The sequence below is a fragment of the Colletotrichum jinshuiense genome, chromosome 6 (assembly GCF_051148585.1).
Source record: "Colletotrichum jinshuiense chromosome 6, complete sequence".
Classification (NCBI taxonomy): Eukaryota; Fungi; Ascomycota; class Sordariomycetes; order Glomerellales; family Glomerellaceae; genus Colletotrichum; species Colletotrichum jinshuiense.
Window position 1 is genome coordinate 4,300,119 of NC_139313.1, and position 23,428 is coordinate 4,323,546.

Consider the following 23,428-nt stretch of genomic DNA (forward strand, 5'->3'; position numbering starts at 1 on the left):
CTCGGGGTGATTCATGCGCACCAGTTCGTGGCATTGGCAGGGGCCTCCTCGAACTCTTGGGCTAGGGCGAGCGGGGGCTTTCTTTTTTTAAATCTTGCATTTTCTTAAACGACTCTCTTTTTTGACGGGGTTAACCGGCCAATTGAAGTGCATAGATGGACGCGTGCTCGGGCGCGTAGAAAAGTTATGCATGCGCGGGAGAGAGGCTGAGATGTGAAGATGGAATCGCGAAGGCCCGTACAAACATTGGCCGATAGTCGAGCCAGTACGGATACAGCGATATCGGTTATCCGCCTCGTGTTCACCTCGTCCAGTCAAAACCAGCCGTGCCGCTTGAGTCCGTTCAAGAGCAACATTGCTTTTTATATACAAACATCGCTTACGGATGGATGGCCGATAACATGGTGCATGGGTTAGTTATTCCACGTGACCTGCAAGAGTTGATATCCGATTAAAGTGCTTACTCTTCTCACCGGCCGCCCTATCTATCGGGCCACCGCATAGCCTGGTTTGAGCCGTACTTTGCGTGTCCCTCCCCGCTATGGGCCCCTACTACCAGCATCAGCCGCTGTCGGGCCCCAGAGCCATCCGCCTGGTCCGTCTGCGTGCAGCGGCGGACGACGACGACGCGCCGCTCGAGTGCGAGTTCGTAGAGGCCTCGCTGGACGGCAAGCCAGCCTACGCGGCACTGTCTTATACATGGGGCGACGAGAAGCCGAGCGTGCCCATGGTGGTCTCCGCGGCGGCGGCGCCGGGCTCCCCGCGCCGCCAAGACTCGCCGGCCGTGCTGGTGACGCCAAACTGCGCCGACGCCCTGAGGATCTGGCGCCGGTACAGCACCCTGCTGTGGGTGGACGCCTTGTCCATCGACCAGGCTTCGGACGCCGAGAAGAACATCCAAGTGGCCATGATGAGCGAGATCTACCGCAGGGCAAACATGGCCGTCATCTGGCTCGGCCGGGAGTGGGCGCCCGAGGACATCGCGCCGCTGAGGAGCGGGGCTATGCGATGCGCCTGGAGCCTCCCCAATGGCATTCCCGGGACAAGAAATGTCGTCGGCTGGGTTCAGAATCACGCTGTGAAACGGGCCGCAAAAGGTAAGATAGGAAAGGGTGAGAAGAAAAAGAAGAAGAAGAAGCGACCGGCGTCGTCGTGGTTCCAACCTGTGGCCAGTTTTTGTTGATCAAGTGGCGACGCAGCATGCGACCAACAGACCCTGTCCGACATCACCCGGGCGCCATACTGGAACCGGATGTGGACGCTGCAGGAAGCCGCCGCCGTCTCCGCCGGGGTCCTCTGCCGGAGCGGCGCGCTGGTGTCCTTCTACCACCTCGTCGAGTGCCTGCGGATCCACAACTGGACCCGGAATCCCACCGTGGTCCCGCTGCTGGTCTTCCGCCGGTACCTCTGCGCCCTGCCGCGGCCGACCGGGGCCGCCGACGCGCCGGGGCTCCCCATAGGCTGGAACCACCTGCAGCCGGTGCTGCTCATGAAGGCCTCGGAGCCGCGGGACAAGGTGTACGCCCTGCGCGCGCTGTTCCCGGGCGCGCTCGGCGGGGTCGCCGTGCGGTACGACCACCCGGTCGAGGCCGTCTTCAGGGACGCGACGAGGGAGTTCATCGTCCGGTTCGCGGACCTGGGCATCCTGGCGCTCGTGGGCGGCTCGCGGGCGCCCGCGGGCCTGCCGTCGTGGGCGCTCGACTGGGCCAGCGGCGTCGACACGGCCAGGTTCGCCTCCTTTGGGTACTTCGCGGCGCGGGCGTCGCGCGCCAGCCCGCCCGCGTACAGCTTCTCGGACGACTCGTGGCGGCTGCGCCTCCGCGGCGCCGGCGTCGGGCGGCTGTCCGGACACGTCAGCCAGGAGATGCCCCGCTGGGCGCCCGAGCAGGCGCTGGAGGAGTTCCTTACGCAGATCGCGGGCCTCGGCGTCTCCCTCGGCCAGATCTTTTCCGTCTTTGTAACAGAGATCGTCGAGGGCGCCGCCGCCGCCACCGAGCCCGGGGCGGGACCGGCGGCGGCGGACGGGGTGTTTCGGAGCGTCCAGCAGATGGTCACGTGGGTCCTCGAGGCCCAGCCCCGCGGCGCCGACCCCTCGGCGCCCGGGACGATCGAGCTGCTGCGCCGGACGGACGACGCGGCGTCGATGCTGGAGGCCTTCGACGCCAGCACCTTCGCCCTCTCCAAGATGACCCTCGGCCTGGGCTGGGGCCGCTTCTTCCTGACGTCCGACGGGCGCTTCGGGTTCGGCGCCGCCGACCCGGGCCCGGGCGACCTGGTCTGCCTCTTCTCGGGCCTGAAGTTCCCCTTCGTCGTCCGGCCCAGGGGCGCGAGCTTCGTCGTCGTGGGCCCGGCCATCGTCGACGGCGTGATGGACGGGGAGCTGTGGCCCGAGGACGAGGGCGCGTTGACGGAGTGGGAGTTTGTGTGAGGGGTTTGGTGGAGCGATGGTGAATGCCGACGTTGCCGTTATTTGACGACGGAAAAGAAATACCCCGCTGGGTTGGGCTTGTTATATCTAATTGCATCTGGGTATTCGCGGACAGGACCTCGACAGCATTGGTCTGGGTTGCTGTTACAATATAGATTCACAATGCATGTAACGCTGTAGTTCACCATCGCGCTCTCACTGGATCGTCCCCTTGCGTGGTATCTATCTGCCTCGGTGGTAGCCTCACTTACGTTTCTTATCCGCTTCCATCAACAGGCCTTTCTTTGCCTGGGACTGAAAAGTTGATAAATACGAGGTTATCATTCAAAATGAGTCTGGATACAGAAGCCTAGTTTGCCTATTCTGCACATCCGATCGGCTACAGAAAATAACTTTAGGCCATGCGACTATGTCAACTCATGATTAGACACAACCAGCCTTAGGGTTGGGTAGCTCGGCGAAGCTTTTCTTCAGGAACGCGATACGTGAACACAATTGCAGTGCCACCAAGGGCCATGATGGTCGCCGCAAAGAATGGCAACCCAACCCACGCCCCGCCAGCTGCGTTTCCGGCCTTCAACAAGCCCGATATGATGGGCGATGCAACGAGCATGCTTATCATTTCCACCCAGGTTATTATCGTGTTAAGCGTGCCGATTGTTTGTGGCTCAACAAGGGCGTTGAGCATTGCTCGGGAAATGCTGGTGTAACAAGAGCCCATCGAAAAGATGACAAGAGCTGGACAATCACCCGTCAACAGGGGCTCCTGGCAAACGATTGAGACATGGCAAGGGGTTGCGAAATTGGTCAGACATACCGCAAATCATGAACCAAGGCGCAAACGCGATGGCCACCATCAAACAGCCAATGGTTAGTAGAACGCTAGTCATGCGAGTGAGCCATAGGTCACGGAGCAGAGGGTGCATGCCTGTCCGTTTGGTGATGAGCCAACTGAGCCCTGGAAGCACCGCAAGCAACATGGCCATGTTGGTGATGGTTGAGACCGTCCCAAGGAGGGTGGACTGCCGGAAACCTTAGCAATGGTGTACGGCTAGCATCTGCTTAGAGGCAGGGGGTTGGGCTGCTTACCTTTGCCCAAGACCAATGAAATATGTTGTGGACATACTGCGACATGATCTCAATCTTGGTATACTTGACGACAACCGTCAAGGTGAAACTAAGCAAGAGAACAATGAACTTTCTAGACTTGGTGAGAAAGTTGTAGACATGGCTTATGTCGTTCTTGACTGAAAATACGATTTGTTCCCGCAGCGTGCGCTTGTCTTTTGCGCCATCCTCATTGCGATCCGGCGATTGCTCTACCTCTTGGTTTGCGGCCCTGCGTAGGTTAAGTGTTTCGGGCATAAGAGGTGGAATACAAGTCCCTATAATTAGGAAGACCATGCTAAGGGTGAGAGGAAGCCAGGGGTTCTTAGTTAGGAGCATAGCGCTAAGGGGCACTACGACAAGCTCCCCAACCATAACAGTGGCCCCAACTCTATAATACACCGCTGTGCTACTAGTTGTAAGTAGTCGTTCTGTTATAGTTTAAATACGGAAAAGCCTTACAGGTTGGATACCGGGACAACATCCGATATAATAGTCCAGATCATAGCGTTTACCATACCTACACCTCCGCCAATGAACTGGAAAGCAGATCCGATCCATATGGTCCATGGAGGGAGGACCTCAGGGAATAGAACTAATGTCGTTTAGTAGAGGCGTATCTAAGCATTATCACTCATGACTTACGTGGTTGAAGCTGCCATAAGAGCTCAAGAGTGATGCCTAGCATAGCTAGAGACAAGACTGGGCGGCGGCCATACTTGTCAGCGATAACGCCATAGGGAATCAACGTGAGGAGTGCTGCAACAAACATGAGAATAGATCACTTGCTTCAATGGACGGAGGCGACAAGACTCACGGGCTACACAGTCTAACGAGGCCTGCCAGCCCTTGATCATGGCCAGCTCGCCCTGTACCTCAGGAGTCTTGCAAAAATCGTCATCCACGTCCGAAAGAGTGCGGCCGGGGAAGTGCTTGCGACAGATGATATCTTCTAAGAGCTGATAGGACGGTGGAATCTGTAGGTATGACCCGACCTCGACGATAATGAGGTAGGACATTGCCAAGCCAATAATCTTGGTTCGATCGCCCCTGCTCGGGGCGACTGAGATCGGCGAGTTGTAGCCGAGCAGTGGCGTTTCCTCCTCGGGCCGTCTCCTTTCAACATCACCCTCGTGGTCTATGGGGTTCGTAGACGCCATTGCAAAGAACTACTTGCTGGTTCAAATAGCAAAGGGACAATGAGGGATTGGTTGCTCTCATGCAGGAACCATAATAGAACCCCAGCGATATAACATCAAGATGCTCGATGTGATGCAAGATTCTCCGTCTCCAGAAAACTATGCGTGCCGTGGGAATAAGTAGCTCGGTGTATTAGAGAGGAAGGTGGGTTGAAAAGGAGTTACGTTGCCAATCAGCCAACGCCCTGAGAATACGAAGGGGCTCGAACTCTTATCAATTCCCAAACAGGCTGGACAATCCTTGTCTGGTCAACGGACCCGCAGTCAGTACACATCGTCCACAAAAATCGCAATTTCAGTCTGATTGTGGCTAAGAAGTGTTATTCGGCCTATTTCCTCGGCCTCGTATCGCGCAGGCCATCTTGATTCGAGATTTCGACCAGCTGAAATTACGCCTGAGTGCACAACTGAACAAAAGTACCGCGCTGCTGATGCAGATGATGGGTCACATCTGCAGTCTACTTACGTGGCAGGGTGATAGATTCTGCCGGTGGGCGCAATGAGTCGAATGGTTGGCAGTTCGCGATGACGTACGTGTGCAACGTTAGAAGCTTCGTTGCCCACTTCCTCCCGGTGGTAGCACGACTTACATCCCTGCTACCATCACTTGTGGAAAGCTTCGCGACTTTCTATACTTTTTTCAGCATACTACCAGTATTGATGTGGTGACGCGGCCGTAGCCTACGGAATTGCCCATCCTGGGCCGCGGCCGTAATCTGGTTGCAGGCAAAGGCTTTACTGGGTAACAGTGGGCCAGATCTGTAAAAATCGCCATACTGTTTTAGACTCGGCCAACATTTTGGTACCTCTAGCATTTTCCAGGTTTCCTCCCGTTGGATTACCCAGCCAAAATACGGGCAGGCGGTCAGCCGGCAGCCGGCCGCGGCAGCGGAGCCCGAAGATTCCGCCTCCGGGCTGCCAGCGGCGATATCTTCATTACTGCTGCCGCTGCCAACCTTCTTACTTTCTTTTCCTGACAGATGCAGAACCAAATCACAGCTTTGAAGCAACTACGTTGATTTCCCACCCGTACGGGTATCCGGCGATACCAACGCCTCCTTTTTCGTTTCACCTGCAAACGCAGCTATTCAGATCTTCAATCTAAAATATGTCCATACAAAGTACCTTTTCGGTTTATACCAACTGTATAATAACCGGATTTTTATTCTGTCGGTTACTGTGGCTTGCGAAAGTGCCGTAGGCAGCAGCACGGGGCGGCTTGCTACGGGGGAATGGGTATTCACGTATTGTCGCGCTACCGTCCGGCGTCGTGATCAATGGCTGCAAAAGAAGTTTGAACACAAATTATTATTGTCAACGACGTTATTTCTACCGGCCTAATACACAGTCATGGTTTCAATATGATGCGGACCATTTTGATAGCTTGTAGACCTCCCGCAGCGTCACTGAAACACTTTGAAGACATGATTCATGCCTCGGAATCACCCTCCTTACTTGCTTGGGGTAGCTACCTTGGTTACCTGTCCCTTATGAGTTGTATCCGTATTCTGCGTTCTTTTCTCATATATGGGAAGAAAGGAACGGGTGGAAGACTGTCAGCATTATCTTTTTCACGATACATTTCTGCGCGCCGTGGAGGTCAACCTGTCACTGATACAGCAGGTTATGGTGGCCAAAGGGAAGACATGTCGCACTTAGGATTTCACGCTGGAAAATTCAGGCGAGACAGTCCATTTGCGATACCGGTACTAGATTCCGCGGCCCAGTAACCCGGTCTGGAATAGCTCCAAACTCATATTCGTTATTCTGCGGGGGCACATGCATATAGTATAATCTGACTTTGTTCCCGGTAGAGGCCTTATTCGGGGTGCCCTGCGTGCTTGACCTTTCTGCCTCAGTCCCACAATGCTAGACCATAGGATGAACACGGCATTTTGGCCGAGAGTCAAGCGCTGAGAAACGAAACGTAATACTCGAGAGAGTTGGTTTTGTGTTGAGGATGCTGGGCCCCTGACTACCGGTAGAAGTGTCAAAAGTGTATTTTTACTCTGCCGGTTTTGATAGTAACTAATGTGGAACCCGGGAGAACCTCCTCAAGTGGACGGAAGAATTTAAAACAAAGCCCGTGAACAGTACCGATACTTCTGTCATTCAATGAATGACCGGAATTACGCAAATGACGTATTTATCAATGTAGCACTGGAATACTTGAAGACATACTGAGACATTACGCAGTTTAGACAACTAACGTCAACAGTGTCAACACTCACCTACGAAGCCGGGATGCGGGCGACGATGCCATCCCGGGGGTTCCGAGGAGTCCGGGGAGTTAGGCTAGCGGCGGGTACTATCCCTCAAATCTCTTACCTGGTGCTGCGGGTCAAAGAACCTCGATCTTTGAGGAAATCGCCGGGAATACTACCTGGCTCAGGTTGACAATCAATGACCGAGCTCCAGATCTTGTTCACTGTGGAGACCAAGTTAGCGCCGGTAAATGAAGATTACGACTGCATAGCTAGGGTTTAAATCCTGTAGCTTATATCAAGGCCCTTCTATTTGTGCTTACATGCCACTAGTCTTGAGAAAGTGTCCGTTACAAGACAGGTGAATCCTCGTGAACAGCTGCGTATGAACGGCCATATTGCGAAGTTTCGCGGCTGTTTGTCCAGTTGCGCACGCTCCGATCATTACTAGGCCGGTCAATATTAATTGTACTGCGTAGTCCGCACCCGTGTTGAGCCTGATTCGTGTGTCGAACGCCGCTAGGGTGCTTCGCCAGTGATTAAGTTTTTCGAAACCATTTCTTCGTTACAGGAGAGAACTTTAAACCACGCTTGATTGGAAAAGTGCGGGATAGAAACGCCCTTTTGGGACGAAAAGGAGAAGCGACCAGGGAATCACCCGCAAACCAAAAACGATTGGCTCCAATTCCACTTTGCCGGGAAAAACTGCAAGGCGCTCCCTGGCGGCTAATCATGTGTCATGGCCCCCAAGTGGCCAACGCTCCCACCCGAACCGTCCGGTCTTTTCACATCGTCACATTGTCCGTCAGTTTGCCGTAGCCCCCCAAAGCCTCCCTCCCGCCCTCTTTCTACTTGAGCCGCCCCTAGTGAAGCTTTTAGATTGAGGTTAATGCCCACAGTTACTGTATTGCCAAGAGCCCCTTGCAGACATTTGCAGTGGCCCCTTTCTATCCCTGGGGCAATCTACGTGTGCCAATGGGCCGAAAAGCTTATCACGGACAGCCCCTCATGGCATCTCCGAGCGCAAAGTGAGGATTGAAACGGTTTGATGATTGGAAAGGCAGTCCGGTTGTGAATGAGGCGGGAATGTAGTTCGTCAAAAGTATATAGCTCGTCCATTCTGCCGCGAGACATCAGATGGCCCGGCGCAGATTCTGATTCTCTCAACCTCCAGTCGTTCTTTTACATTCTTTGTACCTCTTCGTCGACCAACTCGGCATATTCACTCACTTCGCCAACATGGCACTTTCCGTTCTCTCCGCTACTCTTCTCCTAGCCAGCTTCGTCGCGGGTCAGACACCTGGCAATTCTACAGACCAACATCCCAAGCTTGAGACTTTCCGATGCACCGTCAAAGGCGGATGCCACAAGAAGACCAACTACATCGTCGTTGATCAGAGCCAGCATGTCATCCAGACGGCGAGCGGCGTCGGCTGCCTTACCGGCAACAGCCCTCCCAATTCCTCTGCCTGCACTACCCCTGAGGAATGCGCAAGTAACTGCCGCATCGAGGGCATTCAGGACTACAGTGCCAACGGTGTCACCACCCAGGGCACAGACCTCCGTTTGACAATGTTTAACGCCGGCGGCTCGGAAGTGTCACCCCGAGTGTACCTGCTGGAGGAGAACAAGCAGCGGTACGAGATGGTCCACCTCACTGGCGCTGAGTTCGCCTTCGATGTCGACATGGTCAAGTTGCCGTGCGGCATGAACAGCGCGCTCTACCTGTCCGAGATGCTGCCCGACGGTGGCAAGAACACCAGCACACTGAACAAGCTCGGCCCTGCCTGGGGCACCGGCTACTGCGACGCTCAATGCTTCAAAACGTCCTTCATCAACGGAGTTGTGAGTAGCTGTAGAGAATCTGGAGCGCAGAAGTTGATATCTGACTAACACTGTGATACCAGGCCAACTTTGAGGACAAGGGCTCTTGCTGCAACGAGCTCGACATCTGGGAGGCCAACTCCCGTGCGACGCACATCGCGCCGCACCCTTGCAGCCAGCCCGGCCTCTACAAGTGCACCGGCGACCAGTGCGGGTCCTCCGGCGTCTGCGACAAGGGAGGCTGCGCCTGGAACCCCAACCGCGTGAACGTCACCGACTTCTACGGCCGGGGCGCCGACTTCAAGGTCGACACGACCCGGAAATTCACCGTCGTGACGCAGTTCCCCGCCTCCCAGGACGGAAAGCTGAAGGAGCTCCGCCGCATGTACGTCCAGGACGGCCGCGTCATCCAGAACAACGTCGTCAACATCGAGGGGCCCCCGAAGATCAACTTCATGAACGACGAGTACTGCCAGGCCACGGGCGCCGGCGAGTTCATGCGCCTGGGCGGCATGACCGGCATGGGCGACGCCATGACCCGCGGCATGGTCCTGGCCATGAGCCTCTGGTGGGACAAGTCGACCTCGATGGAGTGGCTGGACCAGGGCAACAACGGGCCTTGCAACGCCACCGAGGGCAACCCGTCCGTCATCACCACGATTGTGGCTAACCCCGAGGTGACGTTTAGCAACATCCGCATCGGAGAGCTCAACTCGACCTTGAGCTTCAAGTTGTAAAATTCAAGATTTTTCGCAATACAAAATAAATCATTTCTTGTTACGCAATGAGCTGCACCTTGATCCCCGTGCTTAATCTACAACTACCCATTACTAGGGTGAAGAATTTGCAAACCCATGTTCCCGTTGCCCCAAGCGTAGCCATGACCGTTGACAAAGTGGTCCGCCCTCGCGCACGCGTCCATGAGGGCACCAGCTCCACGAGCAGCATAGGCGCTGTAAGATGAAGTTAGAATGGGGAGGAGTGGTCAGCAGCCCCGCTGCTAGACCCTTGGCCTCTCGATATGGTAGAGACGTAACATCTAGTTATCGCATCGTTGAAATGCCTGCAAGGCAACAATGCTTGGGTAAAGTCTAGTTACAACGAACCACCGTCTCCAAGGATCCCACGCAGGCCATTCAAGATTCTCGGTAACTGGACGCAACCATGCAAAGGATAGAACCGCCTAAAAAGGGGTTGAAAAGTCATCCCTGACCATCGACCGACGAACAAAAAAGGAGTAAACTAGAGAAGAAATCACTCAATCGCTCAATTCATCACTGTTGGCCCTGGCGTCAGTCATGCTCACATTTTGGGCTTGCAACTCCGTCCTGGGTCGTCTCATGATAACAGATTACACGAAAGTTGCAAGTCAAAGGGGGGCCCTTCTGATGACTATTCAGTGCCATTAGCTGGCTCGACAGTTTAGGTTGATAAGTTTCAATCTAGCTTGAAGCCGAGAACGAAGGTCCAGCAGCATTTGGAAAGAGCTTGAATAATGCCCTAGGCTTTGACTTGCCTATTTACTAGCCTAAAATTTACTTGATATACGCTCTGGTCATCTATTGTCTATACGTCTTGATCATCTATCATCTATATCCCTCTATCGCACATTACCCATACAACCTCGTCCCAAATCATCTATTATGTTTAGCGTCTATTTCTTGGCGACACCTAGGACACCTGCCGGGTCCTATCCTGTATCACTCTACGACACCGGCTTGTGGAGTTTAGTCGTGTTCCTTGCCGGGAATGTTGAAAGGCGAATCCCTTCCAGTGTAGATGAAACCATCATACACGCAGGCGCCCAGCACACCGCCTATGATGGCAGCGACCCATGGGGCCCAGAGCCAGTAAAAGTAATCGTGGGTAAAGACGTCGATGCCGTAGCCGACTAGAGCCAAGGCAATGCGCGGGCCGGTGTCGCGAGCACCATTCATAGCATAGCCCGTGTTGATACCCAGGGCGGAGCCGATGGCAAGCAGGGCAAGAAACATGGCGAAGGGCTGGGTGCCCTTGGGCGGGGACAGATTGTTCTTATCGGCCAGGGCGAAGACGATAGCAACCAGTACAGCTGAGGCGAGGCACTCGGTATAGAAGGCGCTGGCGTAGGGCAGGCCGGGTGCAGGGAAGGTGAAGAAAAGACCGGCGGTAGCGTGCTCGCCGATTAGAGACCGGGCGGCACCGCCCTCGTAAGCGGCGATGCTGGTGGCGTAGTTGAGGTAGACGGCGAGACTGGCGAGCGTGGCACCCAACACCTGCGCCGCCAGGAAGCCCGGGACCTTGCGCCAGGGGAACCCGCGGAACAGGGCCAGCACCACCGTTACGGTCGGGTTGCAATGCCCGCCCGACACGCCGCCCGCCATCCACACGGACATTGACACGCCCGCCGCCCAGGCCAGCCGGCACTGCAGGAAGTCACCCGCATTCTCGCGAATATCGGGAGACCTATAGTGCAGCCGCGTCTCGCACTCGACGCCCGCGCCGAATAGCAGGATCATGAAGGTGCCCCAGAATTCGCTGTGTGTGTGTGCGGTCAGCTTCCAGGCTCCCTCCCCGGGGAAATGGCGTTGGGCGGGCTAGCAAGACAGGTTTCGCCCGTGCAGTACTTACGCGAACTCCTCGCGCCAGTAATGGCGGATCTGGGCCCATGTGTTGGGCGGCCTGTCGCTCAGCGCCCACTGGGGCTTGTGTAGACGAGTCTCGTGGTTGGCGGCAACGGGGGCGGCTGGCAGCACCGGCTCGACATCATCGTGATGCGGGTGCACTTCCTGCAGCGAGGCGCGCCGCACTGTCAGAGGCGACCCGAGCCGCTGGCTGCCGATTGACGGTAGCCGGAACGTGCTGGTGCGCCGCCGCGACTGCGGGAGCAGTGGTTGGCTGGGGTCGCCCGGGTCATGGATTGAGGATGCGGCGGACATGGTCTAATTAGCGTGCCGCGGTGCTGTGAGCGGTCCGAGCGACGTCAAGACTGACTTGACGAGTGTGTATTCCGGGGGCTGCCTGTACGGCTAAGACGGGTGGACGGGCGAGAATGAGAAAGGTCTTCAAGTATGAAAGCAGCAGTATGCAAGATAACGATGCCCTTGCCGACTATATATGCGAAAACTTGTTTCCCTTCGGTCGATCTACGGCAGTACGGCCGTCTCTGCGCACCCCGTATCAACATAACATTGCGCGATCCGCTCACCAAGTGGCTCCCATGGCCAGCCTCCGATTTGAGTATCCAGGCCCGCTCCCACTTTATTTGGCACTCGACAACTCACCGCCCACTAAAGTGGGTGCTGATCATCCAAACTATCCGTGATATGGTCGATTAGCACCACCCATCAGAGGGTGATGAGTTGTCCGGGTTCCAAATAAAATGGGGCGAGCACGGGTGCCAAACCGGAGGTTGCGCTCGGGAATTAGTGCTTGAATCTTGCAAAATTCTGGTGGATCGCCTTATCAAGTCGGACGACCTCCGAGGAATGCCGAATGCCCCGGGACGGGCATTTACCTCCAGCGAAGTCCAGTCTCCAAACTCCGGTGTCCTCGCCCGTGCCGCCCGGCCAAACAGAAATCGGATGCGCCGCCGAGTAACTGGGGTTGTAGGAGGTCATGCGGAAAGCTTAATGATAGTATGATGCGATAACATGTCATACATTGTAGAGAATCGTCCTGGTCTGTGAGATCTCAAGACAATTCCATCAAATATTTCGGAAGTATATTTATACCTGTAAAATACAGGTGAGGTCAGAAGTAGTATTTCCAACAGAGTGTAAGATGGTCGTTGGCTTGCTATTAGCGAAGCCCGCGCACCTTTGTGGAAGTGAGACCGCAGGAATGCAGCCGAGAGCCTCAGAGCTTCTACTCTCTGCAACCGGCCTTGATCAAGCGTAATGCACGAGTCCTATAGCTCAAAAAGGGGTGGGGGTAACATATCTCAAGTTGTGCCAGAAGGAGCTACACCGTTGGTTTTTGGGCTCGTGTTTTAGAGGTGTCTTAGATTGTTGATCAGGGTATAGAAACGTGAGTTGAGGCTATTTATCATCAAAAGGAATGAGCTAGGTCTATTGGTAATACAAACCTGCCTTGTAGGGTAGCCTCCATGCCCCAGAATGCGTAGTTCGTTCGGTAATATCTTTGATGGCGCAATGAATAATTGAGTAATGCGAAGGTCCATCTCCCAGACGCAAAATATCTTATTCTGACAACAATTACCATATAGTACCATTTTATTATACATTGGCCGGGCTGGCACCAGCTGTGCTAAGCTTCCGATCAAGAAGCTGTTTAACAACGGCCAAGTGGCCAGCTCCTGCGGCTATATCTAGTGGTGTTCCTCCATGGTCATTTGCTACTGTTGTGTCGGCGCCTTGGTCGAGAAGAAATCGAACTGCGTCTGTGTGGCCCTTGTTTGCCGCAGCGTGTAGAAGAGTCCATCCATGGGCGCTTTGGGTCGTAATTTCGATACCCTTCTCTTCCAGAAGGAACCGAATAAGGTCAACGTTGCCAGAACTTGCGGCCAACAAAGGTAATGGCCAGCCATCCGGAGGGGTACCTGTGATGTCAGCCCCGTTATCAAGGAGGAGCCGTACAACCTCTAGGTGCCCCCAAAAAGAAGCCGAAAACAGAGGTGTCCAGCCGCTTTGGTTGGCAACAGTGATGTCTGCGCCTTTCTCAACCAGGATCTTGACTACCTCTATGTGTCCTTGGCTGGCGGCCGAGTTGAGCGGTGTATACCCGCCTTTGTCTGCAATACTGAGGTCGAATCCCTTCTCAAGCAGGAACTGAACCATCTTTGGGTAGCCATACCTGCTGGCTGACATGATCAGCGTCCATCCTTCATCAGTGAGAATGTCGGCGTCGGCTCCTTCATCCAAAAGGAATTCAACGACGTCAATGTGTCCTGAGCTCGCAGCAGCGTTGAGTGAAGTCCATCCGATATTGGAAGCCACATTGATGTCTACCCCTCCATCAAGAAAGAGCTTAACCATCTCTAGGTAGCCTGAGTCTGCAGCCAAGTTCAGCGGCAACCACCCATCATCGTTGGCAGCTTTGATGTTGGCTCCTTGTTCAACTAGGAGCTGGACAATCTCCATGTACCCGTTTCGGACGGCCTTGTGCAGGGACGTCCACCCGGTGCTGTCTGGTTGATCAAACTCGACCCCTTTGTCGAGTAGAAGCTTGACTACTCCTGTACTCCCAGAGCTCGAGGCGATATGGAGTGGTGTCCACCCACTAACACCTGGGAGTGCCGGATCTGCACCGTTGTCGAGGAGGTATTGTACTGTTTCCGTGTGGCCGTACTTTGCGGCCAGATGTAGTGCTGTATCTTCGTCAATAGCTGCGGCCTTAAGATCTGCCCCTTTTGCAACAAGCGCTTGTAGGATATCGAGGCGGCCATAGGCCGCTGCAGTCATAGCCGGTGTCCAGCCGTCCAAGTTCGATGCTTCAATGTCTACCTGGTCAATGTTTAGAAGGAGGGCAACTACATCGCTATGACCTTGCGCAATTGCTTGTTGGAGTGAAGTCCATCCTTTTGTGGTTGCTTCCGCTAGGTTGGCCCCCTTTTCAAGAAGGAGCTTGACCACTGCTATGTGTCCATTCATCGCAGCGGATATGAGTGGTGTGAATCCGTCTACATTGCATCCTTGTATGGGAGCTCCTTTCTCTACAAGTATGTCGATAATCTGCAGGTGGCCACCGTCGGCTGCACAGTGCAATGGCGTCCATCCTCGTTCATTAGCAGTCGTAAAGTCGGCGCCTAGGTCAAGAAGAAGCTGAACTATCTCAACGTGACCCGAATCCGCGGCCGAGTTTATGGGTGTCCAGCTACCGTCACTCGCACATTTGAAGTTTGCCCCATGCGCCAGGAGCAGCTTGATAATTTCAATGTGACCGAAGTCGGCAGCCACATTAAGCGGTGTCCACCCCTCACTTGCTGCTTCTATGTCGGCGCCCTTGTCGAGGAGTGTTTTTACAATCTTTAGGTGTCCATTCTGTGCAGATAGGAGCAGAGCTGTTGCACCGTTGTCACTGGCTTCCCTAAGGTCCGCCCCGCTGTCGAGCAGCAACTCAACAACATCCAGGTGTCCAGACTCTGCAGCATAATGTAAAGGAGTCCAGCCCCTGCGTTTGTTTGATGCCGATGATGACGATTGTTCTTTAGTAATTGGTGGCTGGCTCACAGACTTGTCTGTAGCATGTGCTGCTCTGTGTATTTTCGATGGAGGTCCCATCACGGGGGCATCGGCATTTCCCTGGGGTCCACCCCCATTCTCATCTTTGTCTACATCTCCCGCAAATTGCCGCTTTGACGGTATAGTCATTGTCCACTGGCCAGATGGTTTAGTGGGCTGACTGGCAAGCGGTTGCAGAGTTAACACCGGAGATCCCTCCCAAGATGTCCTTTTTATCAGTACATCCAAGACGCTGCTGTGAGTCCCCTGGGATCTTAAATCGGTCTCAAGCCACGGATGTTGCAGTGCTTCCTGACTTGCTTGGCGTTTATCTGGACTTGCTGTCATGATTGAACGCAACAGGTCTATTCCCCTGGCACTTACTTCTACCTCCTCCAGGCGTAGCACAGGAAACTCGATGTCGCCGTTACAATACCTTCCAAGTTCTGCATACGTATCGAAAGTCGCCTGGCCTGTTAAGGCCTGGAAAACCATCTCTCCAAAGCACCACATATCAGCCAAATACGGGTCTACAGACTTGCGATCGCCGTCGCCGAAGCCGAGCACCTCAGGAGGCATGAACCGGGGAGTCCCATGTAGTGTTGACACGGCAGTAACGTCTCCTATCCTCTTGCTGAAGCCCAGATCGCACAGCTTGACCCACCAGTCGTTAGGCGGATGGCTCTTGATGAGAATATTCTGCTTCGGGTGTCAGCTAGGGCTCCCTACATTCCTACACTCAAGGCCAAAGTATACGTCGACTTTGTACTCGGCCTGGACATCCCACAATGTTGAACTGGCTTACAGCTGGCTTGAGGTCCCTGTGGGCAAACCCCTCTTCGTGCATTAGCGACAGAGCTCCTATGACCTGCGATGCTATCTCCTGCACCTGAGACTCTGGTATCCGGCGATTGGGGCATCTTGTATCATCCAACAAGTACTCGCGCAGGTCGCCCAGCTCGCAGTATTCTAAAGCGATGTGTATCCAGCCCGGGCTGTCGTACCATCCATAGGATTTGATAAAAAAGTCCGCATACTAATCCACGATTCCTTTGTATCAGCTCAATCGAAACCTTGAATGCCGTAATCCCGCGGCGAAAGGCATTCGGGAAATTCAAAGCAGACCGACCTTTTCCTGCGAGAACTTGGCCAGCGCCTCGAGCTCACGCACGTAGTGCAACCGCCCGGGTCCCGAACTGTGCTCGTTGACACGAATACTCTTCACGGCGCGTTGGCGAACCTCACCGGACTCCCCTTCTTCGCGCGACTGTAATGCCACGGACCCATACCCCCCGCGCCCGATCTCAGCCTTGTATACCCACGTCTCCGTCTTGCGTCGTGATCTATGCGCTGCGGGTCGGGTGTGGATCGTGCAGTGGCGGTTGCCGTCACGCCGGAAGGTTACGCGTAGCCTCGAATCCCGCACGAGTTCGGGCAGTCCGTCGAGATGATCCGTGGTTGCCATCCGAGGTGGCGTTAGTAATTGGGTCATTTTCGAGTTGTTTCGGTGTCTCGGATATCAAATTGCCTTTGACAGGGGCGCCACAGAGAGAAGAGGGCATCCTTACGCTTCGACAGAGCTGAGCACAGCTTGAAGGATATGAAAGGTGACAGGGATCCATGCAGGCAGAAGGCAGAATCAGGCTGAGGTAGCCCTGGCCAAAGAAGGGGACATCGACACTGCAGATAACACGTGATTTGTTGCTGCATGCGCTGCGGGGTTTCCCAAGCTGACAAGACTTATTTGCTGCCCGATTTGTTCTTGGTCCTCGGGCGCGGATTCAATACTTGTTAGCCGAGAACGATTACAGGGCAAACCCATGGCGTGACCAATATACTTATTTTCTATATGTAAATCAGATCCCTGGCCAGGCTCCGGAACGCCGACACATCACCCTGTCACCCTTTCTGACTCTAGCACTCGTAAGGGCCAAAAATGTCCGTCGAGCTTGCGCTTGCGATACCACCCACAGTAGACTTATGTCTAACGTACGGCCTTCCAACCACTGATTTCTTCGTTATTTCAACTTTGTCGTTTCGTGCTGACTGGCGAGTGCTACACAATAGGTACGGTAAAAAGCTGAGACGCCTATGCTCTCTAATAAAGAACGCCGATGCAACTGTGTCTGAGTCTCTATTGAGGCTTGAGAATGGAATCCTACGATTTGAACACCAGTTTCACTTTCTCCGGCGCATTGAGCACCTGATGAAGCCCGAGCACCGTGCAGTTCACGAGCGCACTACCCATGTGCTGCTGACCAAAATGGAAATTGTTGCCTCAATGCTCAATGGGTTCCTGAAGCAGCGGACAAGTGACAGGAGCGATGCAGATGTTGCTCACGGACACGCAACAAAACGGGTCAAAGTCGCCTTCAAGAAGAATAGCCTCGATGAGGCCGTCGAGGAGCTTGAGACTTGGCAGAAGGCTGCAGACCCGTCTTGGTTCTTGCTCATGAGGATTGCAGACTCGGCCATTGACGATTCCTTGGTCATGTCTGAGAACAATTCTAGTAATTCTAGTACTTCGGCTCTGTTCCCGTCCACGCTAGCAATCAGGTCAACCCTGCCAAAACGAGATGACTCGGTCTCTGTTCCTCAGAAACGAGCGACCGGCCTAAGCCTGGACTCGGCAGAATTGGCAAAAATGGAAATCTGGGCCATCCCTTTCTGTGAGGCGTTGGTGGCGACGAGGATAAACTCGGCCGGAGAAAGCACACGCTTCATTCTGAACAATGTCACATGTCCACCTACGGTAAACCAACAAGCGATCCAGGCAGATGTTCGCGATCTTGCCCGCAGGCTACAGCACAACGATCCCGAGACGTTTGGGTTACTTACCTGCAAAGGCTTTGTCAAGGAGTTGGGCGTGCCAGGGTCAGCGCAGGCGACCAGACTGACCTTGCTGTTTAGATCGCCATATGGTTCTTCCCCTCGCAGTCTTCGAAGTTGGCTGCTTGCCTGTTCAACACCGAATTCACTCACTTTCCGCCTTGATCTAGCAAAACAGTTAGCCAGGTCGGTAAGCTATGTGCATACCTTTGGCTTTGTACACAAGAACATTTGGCCCGAGTCTTTGCTTTGTTTTGACCGACTAGTCTCTGGGACATCGCACACGTCCGCATTCTTGGTTGGGTTTGAGAACTTCCGGAGAGACCAAGGCAACACCCAACGCCTTGGTGATGTGACACCAGCCAGAAATCTTTACCGCCATCCGCTCCGACAGGGGGCTTCCCCAGAAGCCGAATACACTATGCAGCATGACATATACAGCTTAGGCGTCATCTTGCTTGAGCTCGGGCTCTGGGAGAGCTTTATCCAGAGTGATGGTGGCATTTTGCCTCTTCTTGGAATTCCCGACTCGGTGCAAGGAGATGCTACAAAATTCCTTGCACATCTTCAGAGCCATGCGAAAGACCATTTGCTCGCTCTCGCCCGCTCTCTTTTGCCACACAAGATGGGAATTAGGTACACCAAGGTTGTTGAGACATGTCTAACTTGCCTAGACCCTGGAAACTGCGACTTTGGTGACCAGAGCGAGTTTGAGGATGAGGATGGAATTCTTGTTGGCACCAGATATATTGAGAAGGTAAGTTTGGTACAAAATCAGTGCAGGAAACACCCCCCCAAAAAACTATAAAAAAAAAGACTTACAAGAAGCAGGTTATCCTCCGTCTTGACGTTCTCTGCATGTAAAACAGTGAGCCTAGATATCAATCAATTTTAGTCGCGATCTCTACAACTACATATCGAGCATTTAAATACTATTGTGGCAGGATTCGTAATATCACACTTCCTCCCACGGGTGCTTCTCTGGGTCACTGAACAGGCCAAATTGCCTATTCCACTCCCCTTGCATTGACATGATATCCCAGTAACAGACCAGATCCTGGCAGCTTACAAGCATCCAACGGTATTCTGTATCGTTCCATTCGATCTTTTCACGATCTTGACCTTCATCATCCTCCTCATCAGTTTCATCGTGCAATGAATCGCCTCCTTCGTCGCTATCATCGATGTTAACCATCTCGGCTTCATATGTGGAGTTCTCGGTTCCAATGGTCATCTCTTCAGCGTTCATGGCTTTGACGAAAACTTTGTGAGTCCACTGCTCCTGAGAACCATCCTTCAACTCTTCATAAGCTTGGAATGACTCCAAGCACTCTTTATCAGCATACAGCGGGTATCTGGAGAGTACGTAGTCGTGGTGATTTCTTGGTGCTTCTTCTGGGTATCCGTTATGGCTGGAATTGTCGCCCAAATCGTCACGCCAAGAGACGAACTGTTGTCTGACCTGTTCAATTGGAGCACCTTCTAGGTTCAAATCTTCGATGACAAATATACGAAAAGTATTGTATACTCTCTCATCATCTGCCTCGGTTTTGATTATCTCGTTTGACTTTTGGTGGATGTATGCAAGGTAGCGGTCCCAGAGGGCATTATCGTTATACGTTGCCCGATACAAGTAGAACCCCCAACGATAGGACTCAGACCCACAGGTGATTTTATTTATAAGAAGGAGAAAACTTTAAATTGGCGAAAGTGATTAACGTGTTATTCATAAAGAAGCCCTATGTAATATCTTTTTGGCACAAACTCGTTACATGAACACTGAACCATATGAAAGCGCGAGGATATCCGAATGCCATGTCGGTAGCTAACTCAAAATCCTTCGTGCGTGAACCCCATATTTCTCAGCCATTCATCGAAGAATCAGTCATAAGACAGCCCCGAAAAATGGTCTCCGTCGTCTCCATGTATTCAGGTAACTCAAATAATGATGTATTATCGACGAATACCAAAGAGTTACAACCCTGATATATATCATTTATTACTATAAATGACACAGACTGACGCAAGGTTACATACTTTATCCAATGACCTGACGCCGTTGAAAGTTTGATATTTTAACTGCGAACTGCAGGTAGCTCATTGTGAACTGGTACCACAAATGATACACCACAATTTTGGTAACGGTGATTGATATCTGCAAAAAAAAGGAATGTTGAATTAGAGCTAGACATGTGTGTCTATGAACTTTCAATCAGAGGTGCTACTATAGGTTTATACGTACTGTGATTTACTTTTGGACAGGGTGAACTATACTGGACACTTATGGGAGGCTAGAATATTAACTTTCACTGAATTTACTTTCAATCTGCTGCAGAATAACAAACCCTGTAGACTAGACCGTCACGACATCACTGGGGTCTAAGAAAATGAAAATTATTCATTCAACTTTTAATTAGCTGATTATCAGATTTTGTATCAAATTCGTCCGAAAAACCAAACAGGTTTCTGCTGCCAAAATTCCGATATACCTGTGTTCAATTGATTCGGTCATTGTTATTGTTGTCACTTGCTGCTCTCAGACTTCTGGTGTCGCCACGCAGTGAGGTGTTAGGTACATGTGACATCTAAAGTGAACTATCCCACTGCGTATGCGCCTGATAAATTCCATCTGAAGGTTTTAGCATCCACTTCGGCCATCAGGCGGGTGCACAAAATTTCCCATATAGAAAGACCCCTATCCATGAAGGTCTATGCTCATGACGCGTGCGCTTTGCGAGGCACCAGCCGGCTATTGTTTTACCTTCCATTTTAGGATACGCCGCGTCAACCTTAACGTTGACAGACGACGTCGGCGACAAGACATGCAACATCGTTCTTTTGCATATAAGTTAGCTAAGCGCGTCCAACTTCATTAACACAAGGCCAACCGTCCACATCTACATGAAAAATTAATACATTTACCCACCCATCCCTGCGCAACCTACGTCGGATTACAACTTATGGAGCGAGGCGCAATGCAGCTTCCGTCACAGCCACTTTACTCGCTTCAACTCACGCCGCGCTTTGATGCAGATGGTGCTAGTAGCCTTACCGTGCACCTGCGACTGCAGTTGCCCGCCATCAAGGCTCAAGAGCCTGTATTTACCTTCAACACATTTTATGGCAATGTCCCCGGCCATCCATTCCAGGAGAAAGACATCATTTCAAAAGATGATCAAGGCCCTCTCGATGTCCGATTTCACGACCTTCCTTCTCAAGGCCGTGACAAAAAACAGTTTTGGTATTTCACCAGAGAAACCCGGGGCGACATCATACTCCAGTTTGATGTTTTCCCACGAAAAGTAGACATCAAAACCCCCTTGGGTGCACGTGTTGACCTCCGCCGCGATCAGGGCGGACTGCACGGCGTTGGAAGCTGGTTTTTGCCGCAGCTGATATCCGAGCAAGTCTTCACCATCCTTGTCAAGTGGAACGTGCCGGCCGATGCGCCAGAGTCTACGAGATGCGTGTGGAGCTTTGGAGAGGGAACCAAGCCACTTGTCCGTGTTGATCGCCCCAAGATCATCGGGAACACCGTCTACATGGTCGGTCCCGTTCAAAGCTTTCCTGAGGTGGTTTCTGGAGACGACAGCGCTGCATGTTACTGGTTCGGCAGCCTTCCTTCCAATCTCAACCGATTGAAGGGATACAATACCGCATTGTTCCCGAAGATGACGGCATTCTTTGAGTCGCCCGGTACGCCGTATCGCATATTCATGCGAAAATCTATTAAAGGCTTTGGTGGTAGTGGCTTTGATGCAAGCTATATGTTAGAGTACGATGATATAAGTAGTAACGTGACAGACGACGCTCTGATCAAGTTGTTCACTCACGAAATGGTCCACAGCTTTGTCACTATAAATCAAGATGAGGATGGGTATGAAACCGAATGGTTCACTGAAGGTATTTTTTACCTCTTGCAACTACCATGAAATCTGAGGCTCGGGATACTAACACAACTAAGGGATTGCGGAGTTGTATTCTTCCTACCTGCCTTACCGTTTTGGGTTCCGGACGAAGAATTTCTTGATCAAAAGTATCAACGATCATCTACAAGGATATTTCACCAGCCCACGGATCAAGATGGACATACGCGATGCGGCCGAAGCCATGTTCAACGATTGGTATGCGGAGTGGATTTCATACAAGCGCGGTTGCGCTTACCTACTTTTCATCGATCTCTACCTGCGAAAACACCGTCGTTCGTATGATTTCGCCATAGCCGGACCTCTTGACTCCATCATCATTGATTTGGCAAGGAGAAACAGGCAGGGAGAAACTATGCGCGCATATGACTGGTGGCTTAAAAGCCTGAAGAAAGCTTTGGGGAGCGACGAGTTTCCTTTGGAGGAGCACTTTGAAGACATGCTTCACGGACGTCAAATTATTGACTTCAACAATCTCTTTTTGGGCGACCCATCAAATGAAATGAAACTCGACCAGCTCCCAGTCATGCAATTCGGCTTCGAAAAACGCAGTCTCAACTCTCGTGTCATTATTGGGTTGGTTCCGGAATCACCGGCGGCCGCAGCAGGCTTGTGGGAAGGAGCTTTTATAATTAGCACCTCAAGGGCCAGCGACTGCATTGAAGATATCAGCATGACTTACAAGGTGGTTGTCCAAGACGGTGACCAGACTCGCCTCATCGAATATCTTCCTCGAACAAAGGAAACGGCACCAGCTTGGCAGTTAGAGGAATAAAATTGCCGTGTGAAATCACAAGTAAGATGAGATATTTGAAGACGAAATAGCAAGAAGTTTTTGCAGAGCATGCCTTGCCGCTATACAGATGAAAGTTCACATACCGAATGGATCTGCCTGTGCATAATGTTCTGACTCTTCCTGGAACGCTTGTCCCACCTTGCCCTCCGACCCTTGTTTCCTCGAAACGCGGTTGTGCCCGGTCAATTGTGTAATATGAGCATGCTAAAAACCGGATTTCACTCCTCCCCTGCTCCTCAGGCCTCCACCACGATCAAAACCGTCCCTCAGGAGTTGTAGGTCAACGTCACTAAAGATTCAAACCGACGGCGCAGGCCGCCGCATTTAACAACCTTGTTAAGTTCTCCCAAAAGTTTTGCAAAAAGTAAGGAGGAGATTTTTATAGCCGAGACATTTCGATTGAAATATCTGTGACCTGGGCCAAATCTCGCGGTGATGCTGTTGCACTAAGGGAAGGCAGCTGACTACAGTATCTGCCTCGATGCGATACTTAGTTCAATTTTTTGGTCTCCGTTATCACCGCCGTGGCAGCTAGAAAGTCGGACATTGCTAGTCGCTAGGGCACCGGAATAGTCTCCGGACTTTCTGTTTAAGCGAGTAGTTAATATACTTAACCGTAGACCTGCCTACTTTAGTCTAAGCGATGAATCCTTCGAGACAAATAATTCAAGGCCTGGTTCTTCTAAACTACTCTAGGTTAGGTAAGTTTCATTACGTGTTCTTGGTGACTTATCAACTATTAGTAAAGCTTCACCTCTCTCCTCTCATCTTGCATATCGAAGTTTTCACCCTTCAATCTAGATTATATTTTTCTTCTAACTGCTCTTGTATCCAATCCGCTGTTTAATGACGTTATCGGGAAGGAAAGCCTTCAGTAAATATTGGTAACCAATTCTTATACCATACGGATCAATAAACTGTCTAGCCATATGTCGCTGTCTTCCTCTCCGTCTG

At 52.4% G+C, this 23,428-nt stretch overlaps 8 protein-coding genes across 8 annotated transcripts; 4 read left to right on the top strand and 4 right to left on the bottom strand.

The window, feature by feature from the left end:
* Positions 1 to 541: 541 nt before the first annotated feature.
* Positions 542 to 2,428, top strand: EsH8_VI_001093 (uncharacterized protein; the record flags this gene model as incomplete). The annotated part of the gene is made up of 2 exons (XM_083272346.1): positions 542 to 1,097; positions 1,200 to 2,428. 2 exons carry the CDS (start codon positions 542 to 544, stop codon positions 2,426 to 2,428), a joined length of 1,785 nt encoding a protein of 594 aa, XP_083127520.1.
* Positions 2,429 to 2,867: 439 nt separating this feature from the next.
* On the bottom strand, positions 2,868 to 4,695 carry EsH8_VI_001094 (MFS transporter; the record flags this gene model as incomplete). The annotated part of the gene is made up of 6 exons (XM_083272347.1): positions 2,868 to 3,166; positions 3,246 to 3,450; positions 3,518 to 3,944; positions 3,998 to 4,130; positions 4,181 to 4,294; positions 4,353 to 4,695. The coding sequence occupies 6 exons, from the start codon at positions 4,693 to 4,695 to the stop codon at positions 2,868 to 2,870; spliced, it is 1,521 nt and encodes a 506-aa protein (XP_083127521.1).
* A 3,482-nt stretch (positions 4,696 to 8,177) lies between these two features.
* EsH8_VI_001095 (glycoside hydrolase family 7 protein) lies at positions 8,178 to 9,499 on the top strand (the record flags this gene model as incomplete). Its single annotated transcript, XM_083272348.1, has 2 exons — positions 8,178 to 8,783; positions 8,846 to 9,499. The coding sequence occupies 2 exons, from the start codon at positions 8,178 to 8,180 to the stop codon at positions 9,497 to 9,499; spliced, it is 1,260 nt and encodes a 419-aa protein (XP_083127522.1).
* Positions 9,500 to 10,489: 990 nt separating this feature from the next.
* Positions 10,490 to 11,680, bottom strand: EsH8_VI_001096 (uncharacterized protein; the record flags this gene model as incomplete). Its single annotated transcript, XM_083272349.1, has 2 exons — positions 10,490 to 11,279; positions 11,373 to 11,680. 2 exons carry the CDS (start codon positions 11,678 to 11,680, stop codon positions 10,490 to 10,492), a joined length of 1,098 nt encoding a protein of 365 aa, XP_083127523.1.
* A 1,299-nt stretch (positions 11,681 to 12,979) lies between these two features.
* Positions 12,980 to 16,415, bottom strand: EsH8_VI_001097 (uncharacterized protein; the record flags this gene model as incomplete). The annotated part of the gene is made up of 3 exons (XM_083272350.1): positions 12,980 to 15,622; positions 15,729 to 15,959; positions 16,053 to 16,415. 3 exons carry the CDS (start codon positions 16,413 to 16,415, stop codon positions 12,980 to 12,982), a joined length of 3,237 nt encoding a protein of 1,078 aa, XP_083127524.1.
* Positions 16,416 to 16,859: 444 nt separating this feature from the next.
* Positions 16,860 to 18,616, top strand: EsH8_VI_001098 (uncharacterized protein; the record flags this gene model as incomplete). Its single annotated transcript, XM_083272351.1, has 3 exons — positions 16,860 to 16,912; positions 16,991 to 18,509; positions 18,584 to 18,616. The coding sequence occupies 3 exons, from the start codon at positions 16,860 to 16,862 to the stop codon at positions 18,614 to 18,616; spliced, it is 1,605 nt and encodes a 534-aa protein (XP_083127525.1).
* A 91-nt stretch (positions 18,617 to 18,707) lies between these two features.
* EsH8_VI_001099 (uncharacterized protein) lies at positions 18,708 to 19,001 on the bottom strand (the record flags this gene model as incomplete). The annotated part of the gene is made up of 1 exon (XM_083272352.1): positions 18,708 to 19,001. One exon carries the CDS (start codon positions 18,999 to 19,001, stop codon positions 18,708 to 18,710), a length of 294 nt encoding a protein of 97 aa, XP_083127526.1.
* A 1,726-nt stretch (positions 19,002 to 20,727) lies between these two features.
* EsH8_VI_001100 (uncharacterized protein) lies at positions 20,728 to 22,453 on the top strand (the record flags this gene model as incomplete). Its single annotated transcript, XM_083272353.1, has 2 exons — positions 20,728 to 21,655; positions 21,717 to 22,453. 2 exons carry the CDS (start codon positions 20,728 to 20,730, stop codon positions 22,451 to 22,453), a joined length of 1,665 nt encoding a protein of 554 aa, XP_083127527.1.
* Positions 22,454 to 23,428: the final 975 nt, after the last annotated feature.